General features: G+C 43.5%; 1 protein-coding gene across 1 annotated transcript; it reads right to left on the bottom strand.

Annotated features, from left to right (window-relative positions):
• Positions 1-7,846: 7,846 nt before the first annotated feature.
• Positions 7,847-11,737, bottom strand: LOC115678230 (ubiquitin carboxyl-terminal hydrolase 21-like). The gene is made up of 8 exons (XM_030601570.2): positions 11,344-11,737; positions 11,073-11,193; positions 10,866-10,976; positions 10,314-10,480; positions 9,871-10,209; positions 9,421-9,543; positions 8,546-9,143; positions 7,847-8,445 (listed from the first exon to the last, which is right to left on the bottom strand). Exons 1-8 carry the CDS (start codon positions 11,701-11,703, stop codon positions 8,150-8,152), a joined length of 2,115 nt encoding a protein of 704 aa, XP_030457430.2. The 5' UTR covers positions 11,704-11,737; the 3' UTR covers positions 7,847-8,149.
• Positions 11,738-15,472: the final 3,735 nt, after the last annotated feature.

Genomic DNA, 15,472 nt, shown 5'->3' on the forward strand with positions numbered 1-15,472 from the left:
TTTTTTGGGCTTTCAAGACAAACTTTGGCCATTCGTTTAGTTTCAATGGTCCGGCATTGCCTACCATCTGTTCCCCCTCATTTTGACAGATTCATTAATGAATTGTAATTTCTCAAGTTCTGTGACAAATATCACAACTAACTTCAAGAAAGCTGATATCATGATAAACGTAGGACAATATCTTATCGAAACAAACCAAATGATAAACTTAGGACAATAAGGCCTGTGGTTAGAAGTAAACACGAAGATCATAAGCCAAAAACTGAGATTTTGGAGTGTAAAAGAATTCTAGTTCACATATATATATATTTTTTCTCTTCGTATTCATATGCTTACATTTCAAGATCAAATCTGGATTCCACAAAGAGGAAACATTTGGGTGAGGCCAAAAAAAATAAAAATAAAGTAGACATCGACATTATTATTTTGTGGACATCACAGGTGACGTAATGGGAAAAGAATGTTCTTCTTGGCCTCCCTCCCGAGCGTGAAGAAAGAAAAAAGTGACCACTAAATGCACACGATGAGAAGGATTTGGTCCCACTCACGTGAGAACAAATGTGGGTGGTGTAGACTCTTAAGACCACCATGCATGTGATCCTCCACTAGCTATTGTTATTATAATTTGATTTCCCAAATGAAGAAATAATCTAGCGAAGTTTTCTAGAAGGATAAAATTTGTGCTTCCAATTATGGATTTAGTGTGAAAAAGAGAAACTGCATTTTGTGCGTTTTAGTTAGCTAAGGACCCAAAATGAAGTGGGCTGATTACAGAAAGAACCAAAGAAGGAGCAATGAAATTAAATCAGAAGTGGTATAGAGATTCCATGTCGTTATTCAATCTTTCTTTCTCCCGGTGAGAAAGTTGAGAAAGGGGTAATTTGTATTCATCTCCTATTTATTGGATCTTGCTAAGGTTTCTAATCAATGGCAATGGAGTAGTAGACATTGGTACTTAGCAAGCATATCTGTTCTCGAGTTATAAGACATAACTTGAACAAGATCTTGTTGTAATTGAACTTAGAATAAGACATATCTATACTGGACATTATAGGATGTGAGCAAGGATATTCAATAGATAAGTCATAAATGATATCTCACAAGTTCATGAACCGCTGGCTCAAATTTTTTTATAGAGGGATTAGATCTGACAGGATATGTTAATGAGCTCTACATTGAGGCTCTTCTTGATAATTTTTCCTGAAGGTATTGCATTTCCACTGAGGATCACATTCTAGCGTGGCTTGTAGTTTTCTTTTTCCATAACGGAGTCGACATAAGATATGTCTTGTGAACTTGTGGGATTAGGCATGAGAACTGGTTTTAAGAGATCACATTCCCACATGGGCGTTTTCTTCTTTGCTTTGCCTGTATTAGGTGAAAAGTTGCTGCTGCATGCGTGCACTGTTGCTATGGAGAATCACATCATTTCGCAACTGCTTATGTATGCTATGCCTCTATATCAGCTAAAGTTGTTACACAGATAAATGCTTAGTTGGATGGCACAATCATACTTGAGAAAACTAAATGATTGTATCACGTGGAAGGCTGACCAAATAGCCACATTGGAGGGTTTGAACTCATTGCCTTGATGAATCAAAGCATACCCTTCATGGTTCCTATCTTTCCATTATTCTGATTTATTTTTCAGTATCATTGATTAGTTTGATTTAACCAACTATTTTTGCCTCAATCACAATAACGTTGTAGGAACAGTGGATCAACTTCATACTGGATCATCAAGCCATGCAATTTGCATCCATTACATATTCATAGATTAACTATGCTTTCCAACTTTTCATTATGCTGATTTATTTTTCAGTATGGTCCATTCTTCTAATTTAACCAAACAACTTTTCCCCAAACACATGGTGGATGCAATTTTGCATCATTTCCTATGGATAGGTTTATGCTGTTTGACTTCTATTGATCTCATTGTATTTCTGGAAACAAGTAATTGGGAAGCAGCAAAACTGCTGAATCTCAAATCATTGCACTGGTCTAATACGAAACTAGCAATAACTCATTTGATAAATGAGACTAAAAGAGACAGATCTTGTGCTACAATAACAAGCAAAGGACTCTTCCATGAAAACCATATTATCATTTCAGCTATCCTGATATCTGAGAAGGTTTGCAATGAGAGCACAAATTCACATATTTATCCTCTACATTAATTAGTGTTACAAAATCAATGTGGTCCACTTCAGAAACCACAAATCCTCTTTATTAATAATCATTTAATCAATTTTTTTTCATGCGAGTATCCATCATGTGATTCGAAAAAAACATTAAGCAGTCAACTTGATGTATTGCTGACATTACTAAAGAAACGATCACAATAGTGAGTGTATGTGAAATTCATGTCTTCTTCTATGCGATCAGTGTTGGTGTGACGATTGCAATTCAGCTTAAGAGAACAAACAAACAAGGTTTAAAACTTCCTTTCAGAATCATTAACAAATGAAGGTTTTGAAACGTAGACTTTTTCATGATTCATTCAAGTTTGATTTTAGAAAAGAAAAAAGACACGAATTGTTTGAAAGAGTTTTGCTGTGGACAATAGGCTACCTCGATCATCATCTCCTCTTTAAGTTCATGTGTGAACTTGTTAAGAGAGCATATGATGCATTATGGAACCTCATACAGTAGATTTAATAATAGAAGAAGTGTTCAGCAGCTCTTGAGCATTAGCTGATTGTGTCATTGCACTGCAACAACCTTCGTACAGATAAAAACTCTGATACATGCATGCATTGTGGTTTGTTCTCAGCCACAGGAGTGAAAAGGGATTATTCCTTGTCAGATATCCATCATATCTAAAGCTGGTTCATAAATCTTTATGAAGGATAAGGTAATTGACACTTGCTTACACCATAAATTTGGATAGACAAAACAATGCATGTACATCATGGTATGTACTATGACAATCCAATGTGGGAGACAGCAAACACACACTAAGCATTAGGTCTTCTACTAGCAGAGTGTGCAAAGAGTGAAATGATACTCGAGTCTTTATCTCTGTATTGGACCACCAATTGCTCTGTGGGGCTTCTCTTTTCCATGTGCTTCGACCATGCTTTTACACAGTGAAACGCGCTATTGAACCCCATGGATATGCTTATATATGCCCTCCTTGTTCTTGCATTTCAAACTCAAGGTTGTGGGATTTCAACACACATTCCCATGGCTACCTACAATTTCTATTGCATTGCGTTGTTTGTGCTAGTGTCTGGTTTGGGCATAAGTTCTGCCAGAAGAGCTCTTCTTACTCTTCCTGAGATGGTGGGACATGTTCCCGTTGTTGCTGGTTATGGTGGTGGAGGCGGAGCTGGGGGAGGCGGCGGTTCTGGAGCTGTAGGCGGTGTGACGGGATATGCAAGCAGTGGTGGCAGTGGAGAGGGTGGTGGCGCAGGCTATGGAGGAGCTGCTGGAGGAAGTGGTGGTGGCGGCGGCGGCGGTAGCGGCGGCGGAGCTGCTTACGGTGCAGGAGGCACACATGGCGCAGGATATGGAAGTGGGGGTGGCGAAGGAGGTGGTGCCGGATATGGTGGAGGTGGTTCTGCCGGAGGAGGTGGCGGTGGAAGTGGCGGTGGAGGAGGTGGTGGATCCGGTGCTGGAGGTGCTGGCTATGGAGGCGGAGAAGGAGGTGGTGCCGGCGGCGGCTATGGTGCTGGAGGAGCCGGCGCTGGTGGATATGGAGGTGGTGGAGGGAGTGGAGGAGGAGGGGGAGCAGGTTATGCTGGGGGAGCATCTGGTAGTGGATATGGCAAAGGAGGAGGAGCTGGTGGGGGTGCCGCTGCTGGTGGACACGCCGGAGGGGGTGGTGGCGGCTCTGGCGGAGGCGGTGGAGGGGCCTATGGTGGCGGTGGAGCAGCTTATGGCGGTGGTGCTGGTAGCGGGGAAGGTGGCGGCCATGGCGGTGGCTACATTCCTTGAGCATGCTTTCACAAGGTCATTGCATGCTAAGAGGGAAGCCTTTTCTTGCCATATAAATAACTGCCAAAATAAGATTAATTTGGTTAAGAAAAGGCTGGTGAAGTTATTAATCTATTGTATCCAGGCAAGATGTATCTGCCAATCATGGATGTGTATTTCATTTCGTGTTTAAGTTTAATGAAGAATTTAAATTTCTTTTTATTAGCTTTCCCTAGTTTGCCTTTTCCTCTCACTTACACAAGAAGCTACACCAAAACGCTTCAGTTCAAGAATGATCAGGACAGGACCTTTATGCAGCATTCGCAAACCTGAGACCTTTGCGCGGCAAATGAAACCGAGACTATCCAAAATATTAAAAGTCAATAGAATGGTATTCAAATTGCAATGTTGCCAGTTGGGGACAAACTCATATTTGTTTTCTGTCATCAATTCAATCCTCAATGAAAGTTTCCAAATCACGGGCCCAAGTGATTGCGCAGCACTTGCATTGAGACGATGCCTGCAATTTAATACCTGAAGTTGCTTTCAGCAGGATAAACAAGGGTACGAGTTTCATCCGGCCCCGGTACCTCTCCAGGATCCACACGATTAATGCAGTCGATCAAATTCAGCACCTAATGCTTTTGTTATTCTCACCATCATGAACTAAGAACTCTTCGTGATATCAAACTAAAGAAAAGGGACAGACAAGTTCTTTCTCTCAGCTTTGAAACTTGAATTACTTTGGTTTTCCAGTGGAGCGGTTAGCATATACATAAGATGCCAACTAGAGCAACCTAATGTCTCCATACCGAAATTAAGTCCCCAAGAACAATAAGAGATGATGGTCCTTGCCCACTTGGCAAAATTCGCCAACCAAGCTATCGACGAGTTTGAGCTGCAACAGAGTGCACATGACTAGACCTTTGGCAAGCGCTAGGAGGGCTAGTACTCTTACATGGATGCACTGCTGCTGTGGAGAATAATATCATTTTGCGACTGCTTATGTATGCTATACATCTATATCAGCTAACGTTGTTGCACAGATAAATGCTTGGTTGGATGGCACAATCATACTTGAGAACACCAATCGATTGTATCACATGGCAGGCTGACCTAATACCACATTGGAGAGTTTAAACTTATTGCCTTGATGAATCGTCATGGTTCCTGTTCCATTTTTCTGATTTATTTTTTGGTATCATCCATTAGTTTGAAATAATCAACTGTTTTTGCCCGAATCCCAATAGCACTACAGGAATAGCGGGTCAGCTTCATACTGGATTCATCCAGCCATGCAATTTGCATCCTTTTCATAGACATAGATATACAACGGTTGCCAACTTTTCATTACGCTGATTAATTTTTCAGTATCATCCATTATTTTGAACCAAACAACTTATAGGATTGAAGGAATGGTGGATGTATTTTTGCATCTTTTCATATAGCTAGGTTTATGCCATCAGACTTCTGTTACTGAGGAGCAGCAAGAACGCTGAATTCAAATCATTGCACTGAGCTAATACAACACAAGCGATTATTCATGTAAATAAATGAGCTGATAGAGACAGATCTTGTGCTACAATAACAAACGAAGGACTCTTATATGAAAACCATCTTCTGATTATCAGCTATCCTGATATCTGAGTTGGTTTGCGATCAGCACAAAATTCATATATTTATCCTGTACATTAATTAGTGTTACAAAACCAATGTGGTCCACTTCAGAATCCACAAATCCTGAGCATAAATAATCATTCAAACAACGCAAGTATCCTTCACGTGATTTGAACTAAGCAGGCAACTTATGTCTTCTTCTACGCGATTAGTGTAGGTCTGATGATGGCGATTCAGCTTAAGAGAACAAAGTTAACAAGCAAGGTAAAACTTCCTTCCAGAAACATTAACAAACATGGGTTTTTAAACATAAACTTTTTCATGATTCATTCAAGTTTGGTTTTAGAACAAAAGAAAAATATATGAATAGTTTGGAAGGCTATTGCTCTGGACAGTACACTACACTTGATCATCATCTCCTCATGAAGTTCATGTGTGAAACCGTTAAGAGAGCATATAATGCATTAAGAAACCGCACACAGTAGATTCAATCATGCAAGAAGTGCTCAGCAACTCGTCAGAATTAGCTGATTGTGTCGTTGCACCCCATCAACCTTCGTACATATACAAACTCTGATACAAGCATGCATTGTGGTGTGTTCTCGGCCACAGGTGTGAAAAGGGATTATTCCTTGTCAGATATCCATCCTATCTAAAGCTGGTTCATAAATCTTTATGAAGGATAAGGTAATTTAACACTTGCTTGCCCCATTAATTTGGATGGACAAAACAATGCGTGTACATCATGGTATGTATTATGACGATCCAATGTGGGAGACAGCAAAAACACACTAAGCATTAGGTCCTCTGTTGGCAGAGGGTGCAAAGAGTGAAATGATACTTGAGACTTTTTCCCTGTATTGGACCATCCATTGCTCTGTGGGGCTTCTCTTTTCCATGTGCTTCAACCACTACACAGTGAAAACGCGCTTTTGGACCCCATCGATATGCTTATAAATACCTCCCTTGTTCTTGCATTTTGAACTCAAGGTTGTGGGATTTCAATACACATTCCCATGGCTACCTACAAATTCTATTGCATTGCGTTGTTTGTGCTAGTGTCTGTTTTGGGCATAAGTTCCGCCAAAAGAGCTCTTCTTACTCTTCCTGAGACAGTGGGACATGCTCCTGTTGTTGTTGGTTATGGTGGTGGAGGTGGAGCCGGGAGAGGCGGCGGTTATGGTGCTGTAGGTGGTGTGACGGGATATGCGAGTGGTGGTGGCAGTGGAGAGGGTGGCAGTGCGGGCTATGGAGGAGCTGCTGGAGGAGGTGGTGGTGGTGGCGGTGGCGGTAGCGGTGGTGGAGCTGCTTACGGTGCAGGAGGCGCACATGGCGCAGGATATGGAAGTGGGGGTGGCGAAGGAGGTGGTGCCGGATATGGTGCAGGTGGTTATGCTGGAGGAGGCGGCGGCGGAAGTGGCGGTGGAGGAGGTGGAGGATCTGGCGCTGGAGGCAGTGGTTCTGGAGGCGGAGAAGGAGGTGGTGCCGGCGGTGGCTATGGTGCTGGAGGAGCCGGCGCTGGCGGATATGGAGGTGGTGGAGGGAGTGGAGGAGGGGGAGCAGGTTATGCTGGGGGAGCATCTGGTAGTGGATATGGCAGTGGAGGAGGAGCTGGTGGGGGTGCTGCCGCTGGTGGACATGCCGGAGGCGGCGGCGGCGGCTCTGGTGGAGGCGGTGGAGGGGCCTATGGTGGCGGTGGAGCAGCTTATGGCAGTGGTGCTGGCAGCGGGGAAGGTGGCGGCCATGGCGGTGGCTACATTCCTTGAGAATGCTTTCACAAGCGTTATCGCATGCTAAGAGGGAAGCCTTTTCTTGCCAAATAAATAACCGCAAAAACAAGATTAATTTGGTGAAGAAGAGGGTTGGTCAACTTATTAATCTATTGTATGGAGACGAGATGTATCTGCTAATCATGGATGTGTAATCTCATTTCGTGTTTACGGTTAATGAGGAACTTAAAATTTCTTCTTATTAGCCGCCCCTAGTTCCCCTTTTTCTTTCACTCGTACAACAAGCTACACCCAACAGGTATGCAGCATTCGCATGCCTGGGACCTTTGCACGGAACATGAAACCAAAACTATCCAAAAAATCAAAAAGCCAAAGAATGATATTCGACTTGCAGTTTTGCCAGGTGGGCACAAGCCCAATTCTTTGTTTCCGTCATCAATTCAATCCTAAATGGAAACAGCGCTTGCATTGAGGCAACGCCTGCAATTTAGCACTTGACGTTGCTTTCGGCAGGACAAACAAAGGGCGCGAGCTTCATCCACCAGCAGTACCACTCTAGGATCCACACACGATCAATGCAGTCGATCAAATTCAGCATCTAACGCTTTTGTTATTCTCAACTTTATGAACCAAGTACTCTTTGTGATATCCAACTAAAGAAAAGGGACAGGCAAGTTCTCTTTCGCAGTTTGACACTTTGAACTACTTTGGTTTTCCAATGCAGCAGTTAGCATATACATAAGATGCCACATAGAGCAGCCTACTGTCTCAATAACAGAAAAAGAACATATAACCGAATAGCAATAAGAAAAGTTGGTCCTTGCCCACTTGGCATCACCTTAGAAGTCAGAGAGCTCTCGGACAAAATTCCCCAACCCAAGCTATCAACGACTTCGAGCTGCAACGGAGTGCACATGACTAGACCTGGGGCGAGCACTCGGAGGGCTAGTCCTCTTACAAGGAGATGCTCTCATTCTTCTTCTGTCTATCTTCTTTTTCGAAGCACCAGGACTTTGCGGACCCAGCACAGCATGGTAAAATCTAAGACCCCTTGAAGAAGGCATGTTCCTTATGTACCGAATAGCTTCCCTTCGCTTTGGATCGTCCAAAGCTTTACTCAATTGCTGTTTACAAGTTGACCGATTTGGTTTCAGAAGATGCGAGTTTCCATCACTTGCTCCTGAAAACAATGAATTGATAAGATAATCATGCGCTGCAGTTTATTATAGCAAATTATTCTTTATCTGCTACAGTTTGTTGAAGAATCAGCCATCCCTTACCTGATGATTTCCTGGCATAAGTATCTGGAGATGCGGGACTGCGAGATGGAGATCGCAAGGGCGTCAGAGGACGAAAAACATCATTGTTCACCAGACCCTGACTTTCAGGCTCACAGACTTTCTCACCAAATGAGGTTGTGGATTCTCCCCTACCGCTAAATGAAGTTTCAACATGACAAGTACGCTCATCAGAACTCAAAGGAGCATCGAACATGGCTATATCATCTCCAAAGTCATAAACCACCTCATTTTTCCCCAAGTCGTGATCGAACGACGGAAAAGTAGCCACCGCAGCACCTGTAACTTCACCAAGGCCATTATTCCCAGAACCATTACCAGGATATGAGGCGGTATCTTCATCAGAAACACGAGAAGGTTCACAACATATGGGCTTGTCAGTATCAGTCATGCCAGGGGATGAAGTGCAAGGTACATCCACATTATCCAACACCGATGTGGGTGATGCATCAGACAAGTCTGGATTTAAATGTGGTTTCTGTGCCTCCATCAAACTAGAAAACCAAGGTGTCCCCTGCTTTGTGTAGAATAGAAGGTAGGCGTCCTGAGCTAAAACAAGATCCTCCTGGACCTTCTGGACCTACAAAAGATTAACTATGCATGACCTTTTCGCATTTAACCAATTAAGGAAGTGTACAACTTCCTCCAAACAGTTAAAATAAAAGTCAATTTTGACCAATGTATAGGCACATCTGCTTTTTTGTCCCTAGTTGGGTTATAGCGAATGCGGCAGATGGTGGAGAGATTGATTGGCAAAGTTCACAGTTAACACTACTTAAGCCAAAAATAAAAACAAATTACGGATATAAGAAGCAAATGTTAGCTAAACTAAATTTATGAAGAAAATGATGAAGTACCTCAGCGTCATCAAACCTATGCCATGTCCCTGGAGAAGACCTAACGAAGCTAAAATAATGCCCAGAAGTGGGTGAAATTCCAATATGCACCACAATAGCATAGAGTTGATACTTGAATTCCACCTGTTGCAGAGAAAGATGGCAAGCAAGAGAATAGAAGGTTTATACTTGGAAGTTGGAAAGCCTTATCTATAGCATAACAAATATTTATCAGAAAACGCCCAAAAGAAAATCATGCACATGAATGTATCATCCATCAGGATCTCTCATCTTAATTAAACATAACCATCCACTAGGCCAAATGATGAAACTCAACTGACACGCATAAGACGTCGCCTCAGGTAAAGCCCAAAATACCAGAACTTTTTAATGGAAAAGGACCAAGTAGAACCGACAACCAAAAGTCTAGCTAAGAAAATTTGTCAGCAAGAATAGTCGATCAATACTCACATTGTGATCCCGACTGCCACCAGTGTAAGGCTGCAAATCAAGCTCTAAAGGAAAATCCATGTGCTTATCTATCTTCTCAACATTAAAACCATCAGTTTTGAATCGCTTCAAATGGAATACAGCAACTGAAGGTTCCTTATCCAACAGAAGCTGCTTCTCCATCGATACTTCTTGATTGCAGCTTGAACATCTGAACTTTGTCTCAGGATCTTCGATCTTCTCTACATTAGTGAAAGATTCTAGAGCAGCTGAAAGGTTGTCCGCATGTTCAATCTCCAGACTCAGGTCAATAAGGGGCTCGTGGGTGTAGGAGCAGTGTCCACAACTGCAACATTGTAGCTGTAGTAGACAGTATTGTACAGAGTCACCAACCAAACTATAACAAAATCGCAGCATTCAAATCAAAAGGAAAAATGAAATAATGAGCAAATTCCTATCCATACTTTGCTTACGAGACGACCGCCAAAAACCTGATCCACAACATTGCTTCTTGTAGACATTTCATCCTCTGCTTTTGAATCCAAACAACACCTTTCAAGTCTATCCAACAAGGCATGTTGGAATTCATGAGCATCTTCCTGTTGATACCTCTGAAAATCAGAAGATATATCTGGTGTTCTCGAGTCAAGAATCACAGTACCACAATTTTATTAATGCTAAGCTTCCCACTGTGGAAAGTGGTAGCTGTCCGTGACTCAGTTCCAGCTTTGCAGCGACAAAACATGCTAAATACTAGGGGTACAGAGAGTTTTTACTATCCTGTTTATAAAAAGAAGAGACAAGATCGGATTTGAATGTTGAGATTAGTGAAAGTGGTGCAAAAGGAAGTCCACTTGTTTAAATATTCAATTGATGTGGCCACATATCCTTTCAAATGAGATTTCTTACCCCTTGTACCCCTAACATTACTCAAAACCACACTTCCATATTAGCAGCACTATCTAAAGTAGAGGAAACACGGAAGCAGCAACTACGCAATGGGCGGGAAAGGATACTGTTCAGATTGTGAGCTAATTTGAATGGAGAGATAATCCTGCCAGAAGAAGATATGCAAAGTTCGATGTGGTCGCGCAGAACGCATAGAACACAGAAGCCCTCTCTGCCTCCTGAATATTCCAAAACTGCAATCACTCAATGGCTGCTCGAACAAATTACAAATTCACTACATCGAACAGTCAACGAAACTAGACCATAAAACTTACGATCGCACGGATCGGCATGGTCAAAGCCGCGAATCGCCTGGACAAGCGGAACGGTATGAGTGAGACATTGCAGTACCGCATTCAAAAAGCACGTGAACCCCAAATTGTTAAGCCCTGCGCCCTGCAGCAACTCCGACACAAACGGAAGAAGAAGACCAAATCGCAGCATTAAACTCAAAACTCCAGAACGAGCCTCCTAAATCCTGATAAACTCTTACTAACAAAGATCACAGGAAGAGAAAATTTCCAAAAGTGAATTCGAACGACGTACGACTCCTGAAGGCACGATCTCACGGACCGGCGGCGCCGGGAGAAGCAGCGGGCTGCAGATCAGGCGCCTCCGCGGGCACCACGGCGACCACCAGCTCAGCTCCGGCCGCCTGTAGCAGCCGTACCGGTTCTCCTCCGGCGAGACCTCCTTCTCCCCCTCCCCGTCGTCCGGCGCGCGCGGGCTAAACGCGCCGCCGCCGCCGCCGCCGCCGCCGTCGGCCTCCATCTCGTCCGGAGATTCCCCGTCGCCGCCCGGCGCCGGGGGTGGCGAGGGACCGCGGCCGCCGGGGATCCGCCGGGGGAGGAGGGGGCCGGGGGGAGCGGGGCGGTCTAGGGTTTCGGGGGGCTGGAGCTCCGCCATGGGACGGCGGCGGGGAGGGGCGGAATTGCGGCGGGCGAGGGCGAGGGATCGATCGGCGATTTCGAGGAGGGGAATTTTTGGAAGGTTTCTGAAGGAATTTGGGGGAGGGTTTTGGGGGAAGGAGGAGGAGGAGGAGGAGGGAAGGGGGGAGGGGGGAGATTTAAGGGTTTCAAAAAGGGAGGGAAAACGAAGCCGCCATTATTATTTCTTATTTCGCTGCGCGGAAATAAGATTGATTGAATCGGAACGCGGCGCGTGAGGGGAAGGCATTGGGGGGTTGGGGGACTCCGCGGGGAGGGCTTCGTCTTCCTTTTTTTCTTTTTTTTTCGCCTCTATCCGTTATATATATATAGGGTTAATTCCAAAAAAAAAAACATAAACTTTAAGTCGAGAGACAATTCTGATCCGAACTTTTTTTAGTCTCGTAAAAAAACGCCAACTTTAGGTCGAGTGACAATTCTGGGCCCAACTTTTTTTTGTCTTATAAAAAATCGCCGACTTTCACCCCGAGCTCCTTGTTGACTTTCTATATGAAGTCACCCTTGTTTAAGAAAAAAGGTTATGGTGGTGAGTTTGGCGGATCTTGTCCATGGCATCTGTCGACGAGCGGTGGTCTACAGCTTCAAATTACAACGAAGTCCGCCCAGAGAAATCCAATTTGGAGATATTTTTTATTTGTCAGTAAAGTGAATGAGACGAACAGTTTCGCCGTTATTCTTTAAACTGTGGCTCAGAGAATAAGACAGTGAATAGTGCTTTAAATCTAGTTAGCAAGCCACGTGGATTTATTGCTGAGGCGGAACAGTCAAATTGAATAATCAATGATTCTAAGTCAATGGAGGCCAGATTTATGATTTAAGTAAAAATTGGTGCTTTTTTATAAGACAAAAAAAAAGTTAAGGCCACAATTGCCACTCGGCCTAAAGTTGGTGTTTTTTTACGGGACAAAAAAGTTCAGGCCAGAATTGTCCCTCGACCTAAAGTTGATTCTTTTTTTTTTAAATTAGGCATATATATATATGTATGTATGTATATATATTTATCTATGGAAAGGAAATAAGGCAGCTGTTGTTAGAGAAAGGATTATCTGTGATATCAATTATTTATTTTTTTGGTCGAAGTGATATTAATTATTTTAATATCTGAAAAAAGGCCATTTTTAATAAAGAGAAAAAGGTACAATTACCCGTATTCTTGTCTAATTTTTTTGGAGATGGGTAATTCGACTGGAACGAATATATAAGTTTCTTCGGTCTCGATATTTCTTTTTTCTTTTTAAGTTATCTATTTCCTCTTTGTTTTGGTCGAAATCTATTTCCTTTCGGTTCCCTCAAATTTTAGTAGTGTCGAAACGCAGATGGTGTTTGACTTCCTCGCATCGAATCACCTTTCGGCTCCGTTGATGGACCAAATATGATTAGCATCTGGGACATAATTGGAATGATACTTAAAGAAGTGGGTCGGGAACACGTCGTATGCAGGTCATCAAGTTAGAGCTAAATCCGAATCGGGAACGAAAGGGATGAGATTCATTCGAAATAATTCGACGTGACTTCAGCTCGAAATAGAAAAGTAAAATTGGCTCTAAATTTGGAAGGGAAGGACATGAGGTTTTCTCAAAAAATGGAATGTGGAGTCTCGTTTATTTCAAAGAAAGGAAACATATTCTACCGTCTCTCCCTCCTCTTCCATTCTCTTTTGGTATTTCCCCAACGTCGAGATATTCCCCGATTCCCATCGTTTCATATCCGATCACAAAAGACCGATCGGGAGTATTTTAACTCGCCAAAAGCTTAGTTCTCGAAGTCATTGAACAGTAAGAAAGGAAAATGGGTGCGTACTAAGGATTCCAATTACAAGAACCATCCGACTCATAAAATTTTTTATGAATTGCGATCGAGAAGTAAGTTTCCTTTGCGGGAAAATGATCGACTTTGAAAATGTTTTTCTAAAAACGCTGGCCCATGTCGCTTATAAAAATGAATAAACGGAGAATATTTTATATCGTTAACCAAAATATACAGACATAAATTGCCATCGACGACGGAACCATTTTCCAATCGACTAATCATTTCAAGCATGCGAACGGCCATTTACAGGGAAAATACTTTTCAAATTGCGAAACAAACGGAGCCCGTCAACTTTCTCTTTTCCCTAGGGAAAAGTGCGAAAGACATTTGAGCCCAAAGCCTTGGCCCGGCAGTCCATCACTGGGCTCATGCGGCCCAAGATGATATCAAAGCCCAAGCATCACGTGGGCTCGGGTTTGGTTATAGTGGGCTCGTGAAGATCGCCCAACCGGACGAGGCCCACGTCCGCTCCGCGTGCTCGGGTCGGGTGGTCCGCTTTGTCGCCCCCTTTTCCATCCGACGTTCCCCGCGTCACCATCGAGCACCCAAAATCCTTCCTCTCGAAGGTTAGATCCACGAGATTCACTCACCCCCTTCTTCATCAGATGGCAATTTCATAATAGAATAAAACAAATTGTAATTCGTCCCCCCGCAAAAAAAAAAAAAACTATACGTATGAGAACAACGATAGCTGATCGTCGATGGTTGTAGCGGTATCGGAGTCCAGCGCTCGATAGATAGCACACCCCACGCCGTACCGGGTTATCAGCATCCGTGGCGCCGCAATGAAACAACAATCTTCCACGAAGCATGTCGTTGTAGGTTCTGCCGAGCCATAATAATTCTAAACGCCACGTCTCTGCCGAATTGATTCTTTCCGAAAGATGCTTCGAGGAGGGGTAACATGCGAGGTGTGCAAAACGGACTGCCCAAATCGGGAACTGCCTGGAGTGTCGGTTTGGTTTCCGGTTCCTAAAAGTGGAACTGGTGTTCGGACGATCCGGTTCCCGGTTCCAAAGGGAATCGGATTGATCGGACCGAACTGACTACATATATATATTTTATTTTTTTATATCTTCAAAAAAATTAGTAAAATGTGAACTAAACCCTAAGTGAAGCACATTTTCTGATTTGTCTTTTCAATCTGAGGATTATTGCATACATATCACTTAATTCAACACGAAAAGACGGCATTAAGTATCGGAAAAAAAAAGTGACGGTTCCTGGTTCGATCTCCGGTTCCTAATTTTGGGAACCGACCCTCTCGATTCGATTCTCGGTTCTAAGGACCGGACCCTAGGTAACCCGAGTCTATCATCAAATTCGCCCTTTGCTTCTCTCTATGACCAACGCCACTCTCCAAGTTTTGCCAATGTTTTTCTGTGTCTCTGTTGTTTTTTTTTTCCGCACGTGTGTTATTATTACAAACCAGCGAGTACCTAAGAGGAGGTGAAAATAAGCGGGGCCCAGATGAAGAATTAAAAAAAAAAAGAAAAAAAAGCAAGAACAGGTGGTCAATAGTCAATACAATCAACGATCGGGGAACGGCGTGGTGATCTCGACCGCCCATCAGCATCAGTTAACGGCCGCGGAACAACCGCGACGTCGCAACCGATCCCCTCCACCTCCCCCCAGTCCCCACCAGACAACCACACGGCGCACCAAAACTCCGATTCCCGAAACTGCCCCCGAGCGGCCGAGGGGCATTCCCGTCACTTCGCCCGCGCCACGTCGCTCTCCTCTTTTTTTCTTCTTCTTTTCATTTATTCGTTTTTTCGGCCCCCCGACCAGAAAAGCAATTTAAATCGTTTTGCGAATTTCCTCGAAACATTCATAAAATATACTCCTCCTCTTCGAATTCGGATTCCCTTCGAGGAGGCGAGCGAGAGCGAGCGAGCGAGCGAGCGAGGCACGATCGA

Source organism: Syzygium oleosum, unplaced genomic scaffold (assembly GCF_021117445.2).
Source record: "Syzygium oleosum isolate NSW1041296 unplaced genomic scaffold, Sole_v2.1 Sole_v2.15, whole genome shotgun sequence".
In the NCBI taxonomy this organism is placed as follows: domain Eukaryota; kingdom Viridiplantae; phylum Streptophyta; class Magnoliopsida; order Myrtales; family Myrtaceae; genus Syzygium; species Syzygium oleosum.

Coding starts and splice junctions, on each gene's coding strand:
- LOC115678230 (XM_030601570.2), bottom strand. CDS start 11,703: ATGGCGGAGCTCCAGCCCCCCGAAACCCTAGACCGCCCCGCTCCCCCC. Junction 10,481..10,865: donor ATTAGCTCACAATCTGAACA/GTATCCTTTCCC, acceptor CGAGAACACCAG/ATATATCTTCTGATTTTCAG. Junction 9,544..9,870: donor GTGGCAGTCGGGATCACAAT/GTGAGTATTGAT, acceptor TCTCTGCAACAG/GTGGAATTCAAGTATCAACT.